General features: G+C 26.0%; 1 protein-coding gene across 1 annotated transcript in view; it reads left to right on the top strand.

Annotated features, from left to right (window-relative positions):
• Positions 1-22592, top strand: part of LOC136977851 (regulator of G-protein signaling 7-like) — a 52687-nt gene that overhangs the window by 20303 nt on the left and 9792 nt on the right. The window contains exons 3-11 of the mRNA XM_067273436.1: positions 8170-8266; positions 11882-11932; positions 12068-12174; positions 15182-15233; positions 15492-15633; positions 16524-16605; positions 16731-16805; positions 17168-17257; positions 22228-22289. Of these exons, the coding sequence (XP_067129537.1) occupies positions 8170-8266; positions 11882-11932; positions 12068-12174; positions 15182-15233; positions 15492-15633; positions 16524-16605; positions 16731-16805; positions 17168-17257; positions 22228-22289 (758 nt within the window). The remainder of the gene's footprint in view (positions 1-8169; positions 8267-11881; positions 11933-12067; positions 12175-15181; positions 15234-15491; positions 15634-16523; positions 16606-16730; positions 16806-17167; positions 17258-22227; positions 22290-22592) is intronic.

The raw sequence follows: 22592 nt of genomic DNA on the forward strand, positions 1-22592 counted from the left end.
CAAATATTGCTGGGAAAGTTAAGCAACTCGTTGCTGGATTTTTTTTTTCTACACAACAGCCTACAAGTAACTTGCAGTCTCATGTATAGAAAAATAATTTCTATTTATTAAGAACATTTGCTTCCTCTTCAATTCGTAAATGGTACAATTGACTATATTTTATCGTATATATATATTTTTAAATCTATTTTTACTTTAATAATATCGGCAACAGTTTACTTTTTATTGATATACTTCTATTAAATTATGCTGTTTTCATTGTTAAACGTATGAATATTAATTAAACTCTTCTAACTGCCAGCGATGCGAATCAAAGGAACTAGAAAATTATCACTTTCCACGTAAAGATTTACAATGAAGTAGCTACTAAATTACCTTGTTATAGTTACTAAAGGAAGAGGAATTCAAAAGCCTGCAGCACCGTATTTATAAATATGTTTTCAATTATATATTATTCACTGTACTTCAATTTTTATTCTCAAACGTTTCTAGATTTCTTCACTCATTCTATACTTTTTCAATAATAATAAACGGGTATTTTCGATTGAAAACGTTCTTGAAAATTTCACTATTTTATCAACATCATCATCATCGTTTTTTTTAAAATAAAATATATTAAAGAATATTAAATTAATTTTATAATTTAACGTTTCTAAATGATAAAAATAACAGATTATTTTCTAATCGATTAATTATTTTAAAATGCCCGATAGGGAGATGAATGACAAAATTTATTACTTATTACACACTTTACGGTATTTTTTTTTTAATTATCGAGAAGTTGAGTATACATTTTACTGGATTTTTTTTTTTATAAGATAATTTTATTTATTTTATTAATAAAAAATATCATATACAAATTTCAATTATAATTTTTAAAAACAGCAATGAGTTGCTTAACTTTCCCGGCGACATTTGGTAGTGTCATCTGTTACAATATTTTAGTATATAAAAAATTATATTTTTAATTATTATAAAATGGCAAAAAAACTAAATTTTGAGGGTAGGGATGGGTTTCATAAAAAAATTGTAAATGCTAATAACGAATAAAATCGTCATTAAGTCCGACCCTTTATCTCTCCATCCCCTCGACTTTTAAACACTAAAATTTAATAGCATCAACCCCCTAATAAACAAACCTTCCTGCAAAATTTCAGAAAATTTTTAAGCTTTAAACAGTGTGAACAAAATCCTGTCTCCCACACAGTAACATCCATCCATGCAGAAATTACCCCCATTACCCCATTTTTTTTTTTTTTTTTTTTTTTTTTTCATTTCTCGACGTTTCAAGGTGTCCTAAGTCCAAAATTATAAAATTTTGGGAGGGGCCATTGTTTTGACCGATGGCCATACTTTCCCTCTATTATGTATTACAGCCGGGAAAATAGAAAATAATTCTAAAAAATGACACATTCAATGATAGACGGAGGAAGATTTGTTAATTATTGAAAATGAGCCAGAATTTTCCAAGGTTTGTCCAAATTTAGATCAGAAGCATTACAGACATCGATAAAGACGTCGTAAAGAATTCGCTTTAATTGTTATATATAACGATTTATTCTCGTGAAGAAAAAAGAAAATATTGGATATATTTTTATAGAAAGACTAAAATAAGACAACTCGCATCCATTTCCACGTGAACAAGTAAAATAAAATGCATCCATTTGATGAATATATTTTATGTACTACTAGGGGGGGAAAAAAGCGATAAATATAAGCGTTTTTCTGTGAAGATCATCGATATTTATAAAAAGTAAAAAGATCGAAGTAAATCCATAAATTGCTTTAAAAAATTTGACAAGAGTTGAAATATTTTACATGCACATTAAAGGATTTTATATAAAAAATACATATGAGACACTTGCAGAGAGTGAATTGTATTGCAGTAATTTTGGAAGATTTTTAGAAGAGAAAAGAAAATAAACTTTATAAAAATTGAAAAGAAAAAAAAAGAAAAGATACTCGAAGGAACAGGATAAATTGCCATACAACAAAACCGACATTAAAAATAAATCTGCCACTTTCATAGATTTAAAATTGATAAGCTATAGCATAAATTCCATTTTTATATACTTTATATTCCTCCAATTCTGCTACAATATTAAAAAATTTTAAATATATTTTCTTATATTATATTAATTTACTAATATATCAATCGAGATGTTTTGTTCATTCTTGGAAACACAAATAATTTACAAAAATTAAAAATTACTTATTGTGACATTGTCACCATGCCGGGCTGCAATTTTTAATCATATTTTAATTTAAATAAATAAATATCTGGTCGCGATTTTCATCTAACTCCGTTCTCGAGATGAGGTCAAAATTTTGAATTGAAATCATGTGACTTCCGGTCTGGACCGGAAGTTCGTGTATTTTTTAATTTGACCTGTGATCCCCTAAGCTTTCCCTATCTGGTCTTGATTTTTATCTATCTGACGTCGTTCTCGCGATTAACGAAGGACGGACGGACATAGTGGGAGTGTATAGATCAGCAATTTGAAAAGATCATTGTAGACGTATAAATTCCCACTGTCGTCCGACTGTTTGTCTGTAGATGAAAGTCGCGACCGAGTATAGAAGGCGTAGGGGTAGGAGGCCCCAATTAACTGTATACGAACTTTTGATCTGGACCTGAATTCACGTGATTTCAATTCAAAAATGTTCCTCTAAGGAGTTAGATAACGACATTACTCTGTTGCTAACAGGTAAAGTATGATGTACAGGGGCAAGCCACTACTGATTTGAGGTGGAGAGCATATATTTTAAATTAAATAAATTTAAAAAATATGACTAAAAATTATAGCCCGGCATTGTAACCACGTTACAATAAATAATTGCTCCGTTTTATTATAAAAAAGAATTTTTAATATTCTTTCAAATTTAAAATATATTTTTAAAATTCTACTAATTGTAAATGAATAAAACATGAATTTATTCGTGGAAAAAATATGTTCTGAGATGCATTTCTTTGGTTAACGTCTTTTGTAATGTTCCGAATTTTAAAATATCAATCATAAAAATATTTATTGCTTACTAAAATAAAGGAGAAATATTTAACATGATACAATCAAAACTGTCAAAAAATAAATATAAATTTTACTTAGAACAGCGCGATTTTTAGGCTGAAAAAAACGAATATTCTATGAAGAAACACATTATTCATTCATTTCCTCGACGTAACTCCAAGCGGAAAAATATATTTGTATGTAATTTAAAGATATTAATCAATTTAAACCGTAAAAATATATATATTATTTATTGATAATTCGAATTACAAACATCCAAACTTATCTCCTAGATAGAGAACTACACATAACTTAACATTAAAAAATAAAGCGCATAAATCAACATTGGAGCAATATTTTAACTCGAAATAAATCTAAAATTAGATATTTCTTATACTAAACAGAAGCGAAGAATGGTTTAATTAATATTAAATTTCTGAATGTTTTAATATAGAAAATAGTCATTTATTTTTTTTATTCCTTACGTTTTAAGTTTTAAAATTCACTTTTTATATCTAATCACACTTGACCTAGTTTGTAAGAGCGTGCCCATAGAGACTAATACCAGAAGATGCAGACCATAAACATGGCCTGGGGTGATGCTGATAAGCACTTTGTGCATCCACGACGCACGCGCACTCCACTCGTTCGAGCGTAACCACTGCGATAATAACAACATTCTATATATATATTATCAATAAAAAGATATATTTAAATAAAATAATTCCTCTATGATAAACGGAATAAAAAAATAATAATAATTGAAATTTACTTTTGCATATAAAATATTTTTTTATAGATTTTATTTTATAAAATTTATTTAAATAGTTTAGTATCTTCTGACTTTATTTGATTTTGATTTTGTTTAATAGAAAAAAAAACCTGTTAATAGTTTTTTTCTTTAGATTATTTATGAGTAGGAGAGAAAAATATTTTTGAATATTTTACCTATTTATGAATGGGAAATTTTCAATTTTTAGTGCTTTTTTGTTTATTCACGAGTGTAAAAATAACAATTTTTTTTCTTTATTTAGTAGTATTTTTTTATTAATAGAAAAGTCATGTAAACATTTGGCCATTGTTTATGAATGGCAAAAACAAATTTGAATTTTTCTATTTTGGTGCATTATTTATGAATGGAAGGAAATAATAATATTTTCGGGTTTTATCTCTTTTTAGATGGAAAAATTATCAATATTTTAAAATTTTAATGTATTTAAAAAGCTAAAAGAAAAGTATCGACTTTCGATTCCCTACTTGTTTTTTTACGTGTAGAAAATTAAAAACAAACTATCAAATTTTTAATTTCTTACATTATTTATGAATGGAAAACAAAGGAATTTGACATTTTTAGTTTGTTTACGAATAAATAAGCGCCCAAAATTTGGTTTTAAATATGTTTATAGGCCCAAAAATAATTAAATTTGGTCTTAACCTTTAGCCCCTTTTTACTATTAATTAATGAAATTTTGTCTGTTTATTTTTAATGATTTTAGAAATCGTTTTTTAACCTACTTGAGAATAAAGAAAATTAAATTCCAGACTCGAATTCATTTAAGAATGGAAAGAAATTATCAATTGATTCTAAAATGAATGAAAAAATATTTTTACTGTTGTGTAATTTAAACACACTAATTTAATGTTAAGGTATAAAGTTGAAAAATATATTTATTTTTCCTTTCTGTAGAGGAATAAAGAATAGAGTTAGAATATTAAAATATACAAAACGAATTTACATATTGAATAATTTTTTTGCCATTTGTAAAGTTTTATATACTTCAAAACTTCCATTTAACTGACAAAAAACATGTGACATATAATGTTTACTTAACATATATTTTATGTTACGTATAGAAAATATAGGCCTATATCACTAGGTGATGTTTTCTATAACCTCCAATGGTACGCATTTTCTCGTTGGTCAATAAAAATTCATCATTTTTCTAATGTTTTCTCCCCCCTACAGTTACCATTAATCGTAGGGGAAAATTTAAATTAATAATGGATTTTTTTTGATGAATCAAAAAGAATAATGTTCTCTAAATTTTAGTTTTAATTATAATTTTTCCCTACAATTATCATTAACTGTGGGGAACTGTAGGGAAAATTTTCCCTACAGTTCCCCACAGTTAATGATAATTGTAGGTAGCAAAATCTAAGCAACATTTTTTAATTTTAGTTTTTATTAATTTGTATTTTTTCCTGCAGTTATCATTGATTGTAGGGAATTGAAGGAAAATTATAAGTAGAATTTTTCCCTACAATTAATAATAACTGTAAGGAAAAATTAAAGTTAATAATGGTTTATCTTCTAATGGATCAAAAATATATATTTTTTTTATTTTAAATTGGTTAGATTTTTCGCAAGCTCGATATGAATTTTATTAATGAGAATTTTATGATAAATTTTTTTCATGCTATTTACATTTATTCTTCCGGAATGATAAACTAAAAGCGTGTTAGAGACTCGCATTATCTAACTCTATGATAAGTGCACTGTAAATAAACTTGGAGTTTTCTAATAACAAACTTCTTTTAAGATTAAAATTTCCTACGAATAACGCTGTCGATATGGATAAGTAAGCAGTTTTCTAACAGATATTTTTTCTTAAAACGGTGTTGTTCTACCTAATCAAGGTTGGGATATCGTTACTTTGTAAGACAGTGCCTTACAAATTCAAACTGAGGTTCGCGATCTACCGATGGAAATTTCGAATTATACACGATAGCGACTTTATAAAAATGAAAATTATTCTTGAAATATTTTAAAAATATATTTTCTCTTTTTCCTGTAGAGAGAGAAATGTGAATTTTTGAGGATAAAAATCAATTTTATAAATAACTTTTTGCCTATTGTGCGGCATTTCTATGTGATATTTTAATGTATACGCGCTGAATTTTAACTGAAAGTAAACTTTTTATGACTCGAAAGTCGTAAAAACTTAACATTAATGTAACTTTCTCCTCTTACATCTGTATTATTTAGAAACTTTATATCTTTATAGACCATTGAAAGTTTACATTTAGAATTTTTTTATTATTATATTTATTTATTTAAATTAAGCCTCAATTAATACTTTAAAATAAATTATTTGAGTAATTTTCAGTTTAAAAATTTTTATCAGTTAGTCATTAATATAAATTTTTAAAAACTTTTTAAAACTTAATAATAATTAATTTCTATTTTTAAAGAGCGGTGGCGCTCTTAGATTAATTATCGATAATAAATGGGAAATTTTCGGAAAATTTTATTTAAATTTTATCAACATTCTTTTTTAATAATAATATATAAAAACTGGAAAAAACATTTTAAAAAATAATTTAAATAATTCATCATTAATATTTATTATATTATTTATTATTTTAAATATATATATATATATATATATATATATATATATATATATATATTACTATAATGAAAAACGAGCAGCGAGCAACCATTTTGTATTTAAATAACTTATAAATGTTTGATTCTATAATATATATCTACTCTTTTTCTTACTTATCGGCGTCCAATGATTGACCTTTTAACAGATGACATTTTGCAATAGCAACGTTCGATTGAAAATACTGCTATATACCTCAACCTAATGGAACTTGCCATTGATATATAGAAAAAAGAAAATCGCTGGAAAGTTACAATGCAAAGTTATTCGAAATTTCCACTTTCTCCGTCATTTTTTGATTGTTTTTATTTATTTTCAAAGTAAAAATGATTCTATCCACGAAGAGTTACGGTAGCAAACATCGTACCTTCGTTAAAATCCGTGCATTAGTTAACTCCGAACCATCGAAGAAGATTCAAGAATGAATACAAAAAATACATTTATTTAGAAATAATTAAATTAGTTCAAATAAAATCGAATTTAAAACTGTTGTAATGACTGCTAAAGTAAATTTTTATATAAATAGAAAAAAAAATTACGATTAATTAGTCCAAATTAACTCTCTTGTATCGTTGGGATCGATTTCGATTCATTAAATTAATAGAAATGAATTAAATCTGAATTGCTCGCGACGTGCACGCTATTTTCTATTGGAACAAGATTTCACGTTAGCCAATATTTTCACTTATTATTTAAAACTTTTTAATATATTTAACAAGCGATAAAAAATGGAAAATACTTTAAAAATTGTCGTAGGGAAGGAAGTCCCTAAGCAACCGTTTCTTTCTCTAGAGTATATGTATCACTGCATTTGAGAGATCAAAACTGCAAGGAAAACCCAGTTACAGGTAAATCTTCGAGACAGTAAGCTCTGTTCTTGACTGCTTGTCTTATCCAATAGGGCAATTTATGGGAAAAGATAGAAAGTTTTTCTCTTTATCAAAGAAGATTTACTGTACCGCAGAAAATAGTCAGAGAGATGCTTTTTCAATCAAAAGAATTATTGTAACTGGGCAGTGAATTGTTTTTATATGATAAAATACATTGAGAAGTTGATCAAAATTAATATTTAAAAGAAGCAATAACCTGAATATTCCATTAGATTTCTCTCTCGTGGAAAGTGTTTACATTACTATCGTCCGTCTGTAATCTCGAGAATGGAGTTAGGTCGATGAAAGTCGAGATCAAGTATGGAAGGCTTGGAGGCAGGAGGCCCGATTAACTGTATAACAACTTCCGACGCAAACCGGAAGTCACGTGATTTCAATTCAAAACTTTTCCTCCGAAAGGAGTTAGATGACCGGCACGACTTTATTACTAACAGAAAAGTATGACGTACAGGCGCAAGACATTACAATACTAATTTGAGGTGGATAGCATATGTTTTAAATTAAATAAATTAAAAATATGATTAAAAATTGCAGCTGGCATTGTGACCATGTCACTATAAATAATTGCTCGTTGTACCTTGTTTTCGTTATGATAAAAAACGTGGTTTATACACAATGGTGTTGAACAGGAAAGAAATGTCTGTTAGTAACTACCCTTAGAAACACACAAATTATCTCCATAAGTTCATTAAAATTGTTTTTAATAGTAACGCGATAAAATATTTAGAAAACAATTTTAGTGTGTAATTTTTGTACAGAACTTGAATGAAAATTAGTTAGTTACATATAAATATTTTATGATATTTAAATAGAAAATAAAATTTTGATATTCATCATCATAAATTGTTAGTTTAAGAAATAATTATTGATAAAATTTTTTAGATGGAGAAAATAATCGAAAAAATGCAGGAAGAACAAGCAGGTGTTCCTGTCAGAACTGTAAAAAGTTTCATGTCCAAAATTCCAAGTGTTTTTACAGGTAAGTACTTTTTCAAACACGTTTAAAATATAACGCGCAACGCGTTAGGTACGCAGGATTGTCAAAATTGATGAAACTTAATTAGCTGATTGAATTGATATCACTCTTAGCGCAGGAAAGTAATTATGTCATTTGAATTGTTAAACTACAGATTATATAATCCCACGGGAACAAAAGTATTTTCAGTAACCGAATGAATAGAAAGATTACAGTCATTGATTAAACCCACTCCACCCATTTCATATTTCCCAGTGTGTCAGATTAATAATTAAAATAACCAATGAAAAATTAAAAATTTTCTTTATTCGTAACTGGTCATGGAGTTCGCTTGTATACAATAAAATAATTTATGTAAAATAACTATTTCTGTATAACTGTGTATAGGCTCAATATAGCTATTCTATTGATTCATGTCTTATTATACTAACTACTTTTCTTTTCTACTCCCTTCTTGAAAACGTGCTTTTCCAACAATAAACATGTCTCCGAATGAATTGACTAGTGCAGTTCTTTCCAAGCTTTTTTAGTTAATAACAGTTTCTCATCATACCAAAACATACGTGACGTTATCCGAAAAACAAAATTCCTAATCCCCGAGGATATCAGTCTACTGGTTGAGATCTCTGAATAGAAATAGCATAAATAATATATTATTAGATTATTTTTGGGCATTTAATTGTATAATAGTTATTTTATAATAATCTCGAGTATTTTCTTAATATTAATTATATTAAAACTTTAGAATCTGTAAATTTGTAACCGATATATCGATTGACCCAATTAAATTGCTGAGCTTATAAAAATATTGTTTAATTGCGAAATAAATATAAAATAATGGATTTTAAATAAAAAATATTTTAATTATGAGATAGGAAAACGTTTCAATAATGTTTTGAAAGTTTCTTGTCGACGTCGCATTGCATAAGGTATTGAAGAACGATAGTTAGTGTTCCTTTTATTTACAAAGCAAATGTCAAACTAATAGAGCTGTTGGAATCAAAAGAGCTGAATTCTTTTGATCTCGAAATATTTTATTTGTTTTGTTGAATTCTCATTTTCTTTCTTTTTTCTTTATCCCTTTTTATTCCGCGTAAATCGATATTGTTAAATTTAAGAAAACTTTTACTGTGATATATGATCTGTTTTCGTTTGTAAATATATCAGAAAGTAGTATTAATTAATGTCGTGCAGTCATGTTATATAATATATTCTATTTTCGTCGTTAAATTTAAATATTCATAAAGTATTTTAATTTATTTAAAAAAAATTATAGGCCTAACGAAATAATTTTTCAATTTCTTAAAAGAAGCAATTTCTTCTTCGATTTTATTTAATTTTCCTCCACAGAAAAAGAATAGAAAAGACGATAGAATTACACCATATCGTATTCCTTGTTCTTTTGCCGTCTTGAGTTTTCAAGAGAGATTTACGTAAATCTCTGAAAATATCCAAAAAATACTCCAACAAAATTTATTGTTTTTTTATAAAGTTTACGTAATTTAATCACGATTAATAATCTTTTATGATTTATATTTAATTACATTTTTTATATTATTGTAAATTTTTAACAGATACAACGCTTGCTTCAAAATGCCGCATCTAACAACAAACTGTATTCGATGCTGGCTTCTTAACAAAAAAATTCTCAGGAACGAGATGGGTTAATATCGATCTAGACCACCCTCACATTTAAGAATGGACCACTCTCGGAATAACTTAGCCTTTGGAGACGGCACGCAAAACTTTGAAGATTCCAGGATGTCGCATTGTCACTCGTCTATGTTACTTAATGTTGCGTAACATCCGTTTCGCCTATCGCTCTGATTAAATGATAAAACACGATAACACGCCATTCGTCTTATCACCGAAAGGTCATCAGATCGGTTAATTCGATAAAGAAGTATTAATTCTTTTCGCATAGCAAAATAAATGTTATCCAAACCTTCACTAGCCACTAAATAATTCATTTGACCGCGTCGATACTAATTTGATTTGTAAACCGTACTAATCAATTTTGCAAAACCATTCTCGTCTATAATAATTCGGTGATGCGTGTAAATTAGTTCTGGCTACCTTCTGTATTTTATACTATTAAGAAACTATGGCAGCTGCTTTATTTTGCGCCCTAACAATAGTAAAGTATAGCAGCTTCTCAGTAAAATTGAATGTAGAAAGCCGAATTCTGGCTATGGTTCGAAATTTTATCGTTCTACACCGATAATAACCTTGGCATGACCCAATATAAGGGTGGTACACTATCGATTGAATATGTTGGGAAGTTATTAGCACCACTTCCTCTAGTTATGAAGAACTATCTATCATTCGAGCAGACCTCGGAAATGAGAATACCTGTTGCATAAGTCTCATAAAATATAATCGACAGTCAAATCTGATCTTTCCTAATCAGCAATTTTAACTTTGAGAAGGGAAAAAAATCGATGGTAGAGAATGAAAAGAGGAAGATACTCCCTAATTAAGCGAGGATTACACGTTAAGATTTGATCGAGTAGAATATAAACCGCTTAAGAAGAACAAAATACAAAGTCGGAAAGAAATCGCAAAGATATATCCTGCCGTATATCTTCTTTAACTCGCGAATAATGACATATCAGTGTTAGTTTTTGCTCTTATTTATTATTAGACCGTTAATTTTTTGATTTTAGAAATGGGTCGATTTCTTAATCTCATTACTTTCTAAATACAGTGCATACAGACATATACACCTATAGAAATACCAAATAAAAAACAACGTGGCTACAAGTGAAGTTGACTTACTGGATATCATATTACATAAACTATTTTTAGTTATAATAAAAAAAAAAAAAAACGAAGAACTTATGAGAGATCTAATGTACAGTCATAACTCAGATAGGGAGTAGAAATGTCAAACGGATATAAAATATAATCGCATTCGAAGATTTTTCCGGTGAAGTTCTGCGCGATTTTCTACTTGTTGACTGAATATAAAATAAATTTTTTCCCGGTACCGAATGTATATTTTTCATATAAACAATTTGTAGGAAGGAAATTATAAACTTAGATCTATTTGTTTTAGAGGTTCGCTTAACACAAGCATCGGTATTAAATCTTTGTTGTTTACTATATAAACATCATAAAAATTTTATTTTCAGTATTTATTTTTTATATAAATTTAAAATTGTATTATATTATCATAAATTATTTCAAAATAGTCAAATTATTAATGAAATTATTCATTTTTTTTTTAAATTCACGTTTAAAAAATTTCAATCAGTTCTTCCGATCTCTATGGCACAAGATTTGAAATTAAATTCTTATAACGGAAATTTCGGTCATCCGAAATTGTATTAATTATAAAATATAATTTGTCATCATTTATTACATAAGAACTTATTACTTTAAATAATACATTATTAACGTTTAAAAATATTTTTATTTATTTTTTTAAATGTTTTCTACTTCTAACCACAAGATAGCGCCTAGAAGACTGCAGACGAAATATTTATTTTGGCGACTAAGATTCTTTTATTCCTTTTCCATCTTAAAATAATAAACTAATACTCATAAATAATTCATAAATAGAATTTTAAGGAAATCGAATTAAATTTTTACAGTTTTAAGAATATTATTTTCCAGGTTCCGATTTAATTCTTTGGATGATGAGGAACATAGACATCGATGATCAAGGTAGAAATAAAATATATATATATATATTTATAAACATTTTGTAAATTTAATAAATTTGAAAACCAAATTATTATTACAATTTTATTTTAAATAACAAAAATAATATTTAATTAATTTTATTTGTATTTTGTTTAGTTGAAGCCCTTCATTTGGCTCATTTAATGGCGGCACACGGTTATTTTTTTCCTATCGAAGACCACGTTTTGACGGTTAAGGCTGATGGAACTTTTTATAGGTTTCAGGTATAATACCATTAATTTTACTTTAAAAAAATTACTTATAATTAATTTCGATATCGATTTTCTAATAAAATTTAAAATATTATTTCTTTCTATTACTATTACTGTACTTTCGGCATTTAAGAAATGCCGAAATTTTTAAAAATTTTTTTAAAATTTTTAACGATCCACATTAGCAAAAACAGTCGGGTAAATTGGGTTCAATGTTATTAAAACACAAAACATTTTGGCGTTCTGCCATTCGTCACCAGACTATTAAATTCTAGTAAATATGATTTTAAATCCACTTTCGGAGATTTGAATAAATATTGATAAAATTTAACGTCCTTTAAAGAAATTTAATTATTAAAAAAATTGTTAAATTCACATTTATATGATATTATTATGTCGTGATGATTAAAATAATCGTGAGAATAAGCAAATGTCGCGCTTCCTCTTTAACTTTTTTTAAAAAAAAATACATTTTTAAGTACATTGTTAGGAAACAAACTGGAGTTCTTAGAGTATTTTTGATTAGAAATATTTAATTTTTTTTTGCAATTGGCATTTAACAGCAGCGCGCACATATATAGAGAATTATCGTTGTCAATGTGGAATGATTGATGATGATTTATCATCTTCCGAGTATGAAACTGATAGCATTCATATAGATACCGATACCTTTATGTAAAGACAATAAAGTTGAGATTTGGAATTATCCATTGTCTTTGTAATTAACTGATGCATCGACATTCTTATGATGATCACGGCTACATATAAAATATATACATATATGTATAAACATATATAAATTTATAAATATATTAGACGTAATATCATATAAATTCATAAATACATAAGATTACTAAATTGAAGCAAAGGAAAAAATATATATATTTTATTTATTTATTTATTTATTTATTTTTGAGCAAGATTGCATTTAAATAAATCAATAACTTTTTCCGTTAGATTCAATTTAAATCGAAAGATTTACTTTTTATTGATTATTTACATTTAGAAATGGAGAAACGTCGAATGAAACTGTACATATAAGAATTTATATTTTTATCTCATTATTTATAATACTTAGAAATCAGCATTTATCAAACCTCGGGGATTTTATTCCTACTAGGTTTTTTAAAGAAAATTGATTAAATACAAAAAACAAAATTCGTAGAAGTCAATCCTTGCCTGAAGTGTTCCTGTCTAGAATGACTTTTTAATATAAAGGAACACGTTTACACGTTTACCTTGGCGCGATTAAACATAATTAAAGGAATTTTTATGACAATAGAACATACCGTATACGTATACTTAACGTTATTATACATATATTTTACTTTATATATTTTCATAAACGTGTACACAGAGTTAGAAGATTTATTATACGACCTCTCGAGTTTTAGAAGGATATTTAGATAAGCTGACAGGTATCCAAACAAACTTATAATAAATAACAAAGTGTGCTTTATAAGTCAAATAATTCATTAACCTCTATTAAATTCTCATTTGGCCTAAAAACTAAAGTAATTAATTTATTAACGTTTAATTAATGATTCTGTTTATATAAAAACAACATAATTTAACGTAATATTTTACACGCATAGTTTTTAATGCCATTTTTTTTTTTATAAATTTACATAATATTCTGTAAACACTTTTATGTTTTATAACCCCGGTTTTTCCGACTGTTATACCCGTATGAATTGTTGTATTTAACTGCCTTTTTTTGTTGGTAATATATGTATTATATTATATAGTTAAAACTGTATTCCAGGAACGTGAGCTAATTTCTGGTACTGATACTATGGAAAATTAAAGCTCGATTTTACGATGGCTCACTTAATGACTTTCCAGAAACTAATAGTAAAACCAATGGTTTACTTGCATGCAATCTATAGATTTCTTTAGTTAGAAAACCACAAAGTTTTCTTACTAAATCCTATAGTTTCAACATTAATCCGACATAGGTCTATAGCACTAAAGTTAAGTGTTACGATCTAACCATTTGTTTCTTTTGTTTTATATTTCATTCTCTCGAATACCCAGAAAGCTATGGAATTAATGTATCTATCAAATCATTAAAATGATATTGTCTGAATAACGATGGCTTAAACAATTCTCATAAAAATGTGGAATATTTTATTTGAAGAATTTATTATATAAACTTCACTAGATGAAAAATTAAATAAAAGTAAATCACTTTTTTTCTCATCTAAAATTTAATAAAAGAAAAAGTAACAATAAATTATAAGCTATTATGAACAGTAATTATAATAAATTATAAATTTAAATTATATTTTTTAAAACATTTAGAATTGCTAATTAAGAATTTAAGTATCAATATTTATACAGTATAATCAGTTCATTTTAATTCTTAACAATGAATGTTTTAACGAAATAAAAACTTCAATATTTTATTTCTCTTGCAGAATGAAATAAATAATTTGAATTCCGGAAAGTAATTCATTGCAAATTTAATTTTTATTTATAAGAAAGAAAGAAATATATATATTTAATTCTCCATTCTGTAAATTCGTTTATTTATTTATAAGTTGTATCTTTATTTTTTGTAATTTTCGTGAAATTCTTCACAGTTATAAAGGAAATTCGTGACTAAATCAAAACTTTAAATTGATTTTACAGAATACATAAATAGGAATTAGTAGAGTAATAATACTAAATACAACTTTTCATAGTCGTGATGCAAAAATAAAGCTAAGAAAATGTAATTATATTTATATATTTATTACTCCTTTCGAACAGAAATTATTTTAGTAATAATTTCAAAGTTTATATTTTCTACCTGGCTAAAATCCATACATTTTAAGACTTTAATTTATTAGTAAAATAATATAAATATATAATATCTTCAATACATATTCCGCATTTTAATTTTTTTAAAATATTCCTTATTTATTTTATATTTCATAGAAAATTTTTTGTTTTACTTGTAAACTGTTTCATAATTTTATATATTTAAGCTTTAATTAAAATAATTTTACGTTATAAACACACATTTTCTTTATAGACTCCTTACTTTTGGCCGTCCAATTGCTGGGAACCAGAAAACACGGATTATGGTATATAAAATCTCATTAGTCTCATATATTTTCTGTTTATAATAACCTTTTATAGAATAGAAAATTCCTTATTATAAATTATATAAATAATCATAAAAATATTATTTGTTATTTCTTAAAAATGTTATTTAAATAAATATTTGGATGAACAAGAAAAGTAATTTATTTGTTCATAGGGTCGATGGTCGTTTAAGTGATAAAATATTTAAATGTAGAAATGAAGGATTTGCATTTATTATTATTATTATTGTTTTTTAGCTGTATATTTATGTAAACGTACAATGCAAAATAAAACAAGACTAGAATTAGCGGATTACGAAGCAGAAAATTTAGCAAGATTGCAAAAAATGTTTTCAAGAAAATGGGAATTCATTTTCATGCAAGCAGAAGCGCAAGCCAAGTAAGAATAGCCAAGTTAATTCTTATTTAAAATATTATTATCCATAAATAAAGCAATTTGAATCTTTTTTTTAAACTCTTTCCGCCCTATGGACACCAAGAGGGCCTCTTGTAGCAAGCCCATTATGGGTTCGGTCGAGTGTTGAGGGACAGGGGTCGACATATCCAGTCGGACAACCCCCGAAAAATTCCTGGGGATTTCTCGACCCGTCCGGATGTGATCCCGTGTCCCCATCGGCCATCTAAGCAACTCGTATTAATATCTATTATTATTATTATTGCTTCATATAAGATAATTATTATTATTCGTTAAATATAAATAATTTACATATATATTTAGCCTATATAAGCTACATTTTTTATTTTAATAAATATTGTTAATATTTAATTAAATCAAATACTTAATACTTAAATTTATTAAAAAAATAAGTATTAATATTTTCTAAATTTACTTTTATTTTATATTTTAAATATTTAAAAATAAATATATAATTTATAATTTTTACTGAATGACGTCAAAACACCGGCAAATGATAAATTTATTTTTGATGAATCAAACGCCACCTCGTTTTTTCTCTTTTTAATTCATTGAGTTTATTTAATTAATTTACTTTAATTTTTTAATTATTATTAATACATCGCATTATATTTATAATATAATATAATTTAAATAATTTATAATTAAAAACGAATATATAAAAGTTATAATCGTTGACGAATGACGTCAGAAAAAGAGCAGACGATAATTTACCGTGATGAGTCCAACGCCACCTCACTTTTCTTTTTTAATTCTTCGCTATTATTTAATTAGCTTCGTTTAATTTTTTATTTTATTTTGTCTTTTTAATAATGGATATAGAGACTGAAAATGTCTAAAATGTTTTATAATAGAGTAGACAAGAAGAGAGATAAATTGGAAAGGAAAGTCTTAGATAGTCAAGAGAGGGCGTTTTGGGATGTACATAGACCCGTTGTAAGTTATAATTCAACTCTCGAATCATTTTTATTTTTCTTATATTAAAAAAGAATGTTACAGAAAATTAAAGCTGATAATACTTAATAGTATATGCTATATTAAATAATTAAATTTTCCGACAGCCTGGCTGTGTAAATACTACCGAGATTGATATTAAAAAGGCCTGCAGAATCAATAAACCCATTAAAAGTTACAAGGTTAGTTTCCCTTCAGATTTAATAACATTTGCTTCCTCTGATTTACCATAAATTACAAGAGATATTAGAATAAAGAGAAAAGAGACTTTTTTAAAATTCAATTTCTAATGATAAATTTAATTATAACAAGAAAAATAATAGATCAAAAAACCTGAAAAAAATAATAAATGTTTAAAGGAAGCTTAACTGAAATTAATTATGGCTTATAGTCATAATTTCCTTTTTTTCTTATTATTATTATTTTAAAAATCATCAATCATGTAATAGAAATGAAAACTGTACTTTCAAATATTTATTGATGAAAGTATCGTTAACTTTTTTTAAATATACATTTTATTTATTTTTAAATTTTTATTTTCTAGCATATGCAATGCTCTGTATCTGGAGGAAGAATAAGTCCTAGTGTTTCGGAGACTGATCTATCTACATCAGCTGAAGTATTAAAAAAAGAGGTATTTTTTAGTACTTATAAATATTATGTATAAATTATATTTCTAGTTGTATTATTTCAGTTATTTTTAGATTACGAGAAAAATAACTGAAACAATACAACTAGGTTAAAAACAATCAAACAATATTAGGTTTAAGAACAATCAAATTTAAGTAATATTATAACAGTGGTATATTATAATTTTCATATAAATTATACATTAATTATTTTTAAAAAATGTTGTGTAATAATCATTTAGATTCACAAATCTTATATTTAAAAAAATACAAAATTTGGCATTGTATTTCAAGAAATAGTCATAAATTTTATTTTCATGTTTATTAATGATTTTATCAGTTATAAAAGGCATTCTAGTATCAAAAGTACTTCTATTTTTAAGAAATTGGATCCAAAATTATTCAGCAAATAACTGTCTCGATAATCTACTTTGATTTATATTCTTCATTTTTTGCCAAATTTAATTTTGTAAGGTTTAGTACAATACAGTGTACCTATTTTTATTATTTATAAAGAATAAAGAATGCTATCTTATTTATTTTTAATTTAAAATGTATAAATATAAATTAAATATTTTTAATCCTCTTCCTAAAGTCAAAAATTGATTCTAAGGAGCACAGAAAATCTAAAATAAACAGTAAAACTTTAAGTTATTCAGAAAATATAAAGATTACATTTCTTTCTTTTTTTTTTAAAGTCTATACAGTATATTAATATTTGAAGATTTTGTATGAAGACTATTTGAAAATTTAGATTTATAAGAAAAAGTTGGCAAAAATTTCATTTTTCCTATTAAATCTTTAATTATTGAAATCATATTAAAATCAAGACACAAAAAAAAACAAATTGTAATTTTGATATTTTTACGAAACAATTTGACTGCATAAACGGGCATTTGTTGAAAACGAAGTACAAGAATAATTAAAAGTTTCATTCATTAAGTAATAAAATTTAAAATGTACCGTTTTCATTAATTCTCTTAATTAAATATTTGCATAACACAGACAAAATCATGCATATGAATGGTTGGTGTATATTTTCTGGAAAACCGATTACATTTATTTCTAAATTTTCTCCGATTAATTTGTTTACAAATATACATTACCATCGTAATTTTAATAATACAATGTTAAAATCTTTAAAACTCAAGGGGGACACAAATTAAATTATTTTTTAGAATTATTTACGAAGAAATTGTAACATTTGTATATATTAATATTTAATTGTTATTACTGTATAGAATACATTGAATTAAATATTACTCGTGATTATTTAAAAATTTATTTGAAAAATGAGTTAAAAATGATTTTTTAAATGTTTATAAGGTAAGTTTAAATGTATAGAAGGTATCCAAGTTCCAGTTTTTGACGATTTAAAATTGATTAAAGTGTATTAATTTACTTCAGATAATAAAATAAAATATTAATCTAAAAGTAGAGCTTTCATTTCTATTGATTGTTGTAATAAAATCCTTTAACAATTGGTAACATGTAAGCTACAGTTTTCTGCTAAAAAATCCAAGAGTTAATATTAATATTCCTACTTTTAATAGTTTTCTTTAGTTTAATCTCGTTACAAGTTATGGGAACAGACTTATTGGTCTCAAGAGGCTAAAATTCAAAACAGCGTCATCACTTAATTATTTGCCGAGGGACGTAATAAAAACTTAGTTTCTATTTAAAGTTTCATTGATTTATATTAAAATAATTATATAAATTAATTCATTTTAATATAATCGTATTAATTGAATTAATATAATATCAGGATTTACTAATTATTAAAATTAAAATAAAGTAATAGAATTAATTAATATTGTAACATAAATAATTACAAATAATATAATTCTATTTTATTTTAATATAAAACAATCCAATTTTTTTATTCTTTAATATTTCGAGTAAATTCTCTTATTTAATAAATTCGAATTATGAGTTTATATTTTTAAATATTATCAATAATAAATACGCTAGATAACAAATACAATAACAAGTGATTGATTAAATTTCTGGGTCAGAATGTCATAAATAGAACAGCAATAAATTAAACTTCAAAGACAAAATATTGTTCTTAATATTATTATTTTCTGTTTTTCGTAAAAAATATACACACTCGGAAGTATGACAAATAAATTATTTTTTCGATATTAATCCTTTATAGAAATGTAAAACAAACAAAAATTATTTGCTTTTTGTTATCTGGCTGAAAAACTATATACAAGTGATTTTTGTTATTAAAAAGAACCACACCTTTTCATTCGATGAGCGCTAAGTGAGTGTCGGACAACGAGAGAAGAAATATAAGGTCTAAGCAAGAATCGATTTCTGGTAGTGAGCAAGAGACAACACCACTTGGCCATCTGGCCCGCTTCTCTTGCATTGCTATGATCAATAAGATTAATTCAGAATAACGTCCGACCAGAAATACGAATGACGATCACAGATACATCAGCTGAGGTTTCACGTTGAATATTTATTGCAGTCAATTGATATTAATTTTACTTAGATACGTAGTATAAATTTAATATAATCTATTTAAGTTAAATAAATTCTACTTATAATTAAAACACATCTTTTCTAATTAGAATTTCATTAATTGTTACGAGTATTGTTTAATAAACAACTGTACATTTCGAATTCTGTATAACGAATTGCAGAGAATTTAGACAATTTTCAAATCGGATGAATAACTTAATATGAAAAAAAAAAATTCTGATATACAGTATAGTCACGGTCCGAAAAAATATCCATAACTGACTCAAAAAGCATAACCGTATCGAGTATAATGGGAAAAAATCTAATCATCATTATTCATCACATTATGTATAACTTTGTAACGTTTCAAAGGATAGATTTATATAATAATAATTTCTATTATTATCCAATAATCCAGAATTTAACATATGCCAATATTATACATAATTGTTATGGTAAAATAGCAGTTTAAGAATCTGCGACTGTCCCTGTGAATCTCAAGTGAGCAAGATGCGTCATATATCGGCCCCTCCCTCTTAACTTTCGATCGACCCCAATACAATGGGCCTTTCGAGTTTCCAATGGTGGGTGATTTCCACACACACACACATTTTTTTTTTAAATATATTAAATATCATTATTAACGATGAAATAAAACTTTAATGTTACAAAATCTAATTACAAATATATTTAATTCAATACGCATTGTGTTAATAATTTCATTTGTTTATTCGATTTTAAATAAAAACAAAAAACACTCCTGTTTTAACGCAGTAAATACGGCACAACTAATGGCATGAAATTATTTGCAGAATAAAAAACTAGAAAATTTACTGAATTTATGATTCTCTGAGGATTCTTCATAGATTTCAGTGTATATTAACTTTAACATAGTAAAATAAATTTCGTTTTTTTGAAATTAAAAAGTAGTTTGCGATTAGTGTACTGTTGCGATGGGTCATTCAAATATGATATCCGCACTAAGGAGGAGAATATTTAAAAATTTTGTGATATTGTGACAGGATGGAGGTGTTAGCAGAATGATGTCCTAAAGATATTCAAAAATTTTCCTATTTGAAATAATTTTTTACCGAAATCATTATGCAGAAGTGTTTTAACCAATGATCAAAAAGCAAGTTCTTGCTTATTTAAACAGTTGCACTTTAGTAGAAGCGCTGTACTAAATACGCTCTGTTGGAAGCGATCTAATAAACTTTTAATATGAAAGTACGGTATAATGGCAACAAATTTAATCTTACAGATACGGATTAGAGATAAAGATACCGCTGAAAGATATATCGGTACATAACACATTAACTTTAGGAATTACTTGATACAATGTCATCAGACTCCTTTTCTGAGGCAAATAAGTGAATTTCATTGGGCTGCAATTTGAAAAAAAAAATTATTGACATAAATTTCCACTGTCGTCCGTCTCTTTCCTGTGATTACGGACAGATGAAAGATAAGACCAGATATGGAAAACTTAGGGGCAAGAGGCCCCAATTAACTATATACGAACTTCCTATGTAAACCGTTATTTCAATTCAAAAATTTTCCGAAAGGAGTTACATGACTGGCACGACTCTATTGTAATAGGAAAAGTATGATGTACAGGGACCAGATCCTACCGTTGATAATTTGAGGTGGCGAGGATATATATTAAATTAAAAAATGATTAAAATTGCAGCTCGGCATTATGACCACGTTACAATAAATAATTGCTCGTTTAAAAATAAGCCAATAAATAATTTATTGACCTATTTTTAAAATTAGCCTTCCTTTCAATAAATTTATGTACTGTAGATCCGTTTTACAGAAATGCTTGATTTTAATACAAAATGGACTGGGAAGAGGTAGGTAGTGAAAAAGAATTTAAAATTGGTGACATCATATTTGAATGATCCCTGTGGTGAAACTTGTATAACGGACTAAACCTAAAAACATATCTTTTATAGTTTCATTCTATGTAAGAAATTACCATAGTAGTATAACGTGACTCATAAAAAATCATATTTATGTATACAAAAAATACGAATATTAGGTAAATATCAAATTATGATAAGCTATTTATTGATCATTTTGTAAAATTATTTCCTAAAGACCATAAGTTATGTATGTTCATTTCAATAGAATTAAAACACTGATTCTAAATTAATGTAAATAATAAATGAGTAGAATATATTTTATTAAACAAATACTGGAAGATATACCGGTATATAACAACGAAATTATTTTAATAATTAATTCGGAAGCAATTTCAATAAATAAAAAAAAAAAACATAATATTGTAACTTTGCAGTCAATGCATTGTACAGATATTTTATAACGTATGGTGACCATTACATCAATATTAACCAGAAAGTAGTTTATAGTTAAAGCGCAAGAATTCAGTTATTTTTAATAGCCATTGGTCTGTCGACCAGTAACATTAGCTATAAAAAAATTTTTATTGATATTATAATAACACTAAATTCTAATTTTTCTATATATTGCAATTTAGATGGAGGCCTTGAAAACTCGTCTGGAAAGAACAAGTGTAAAAATATCAAAGGTAGCCGAGTCGTAAGTATTAAATTTATCTTCATTTAACAGAATGAATATGTAACATATATGGGCAATGGCGGATCTAGAGATTTGTAACTTTATTGTTGTTCATTTGATATATTTCTCAGATACATTTACACTTCATTTTGGTGCTAACAGTTAACACTTTTACGTGCTGAAAATGTCAATGACATATATACAGAAATAATTAAATTTCAGGATAATAGTATCTTCCTTTATATCCCAAGATAAATCAAAAGCATTTATCTAATTTGACGACCACATCAACACAAAAGTTTAGTTCATAAACCATTTACTAAA

This window comes from Centruroides vittatus, unplaced genomic scaffold, assembly GCF_030686945.1.
Source record: "Centruroides vittatus isolate TY-2023 unplaced genomic scaffold, ASM3068694v2 contig_480, whole genome shotgun sequence".
NCBI classification, from domain to species: Eukaryota; Metazoa; Arthropoda; class Arachnida; order Scorpiones; family Buthidae; genus Centruroides; species Centruroides vittatus.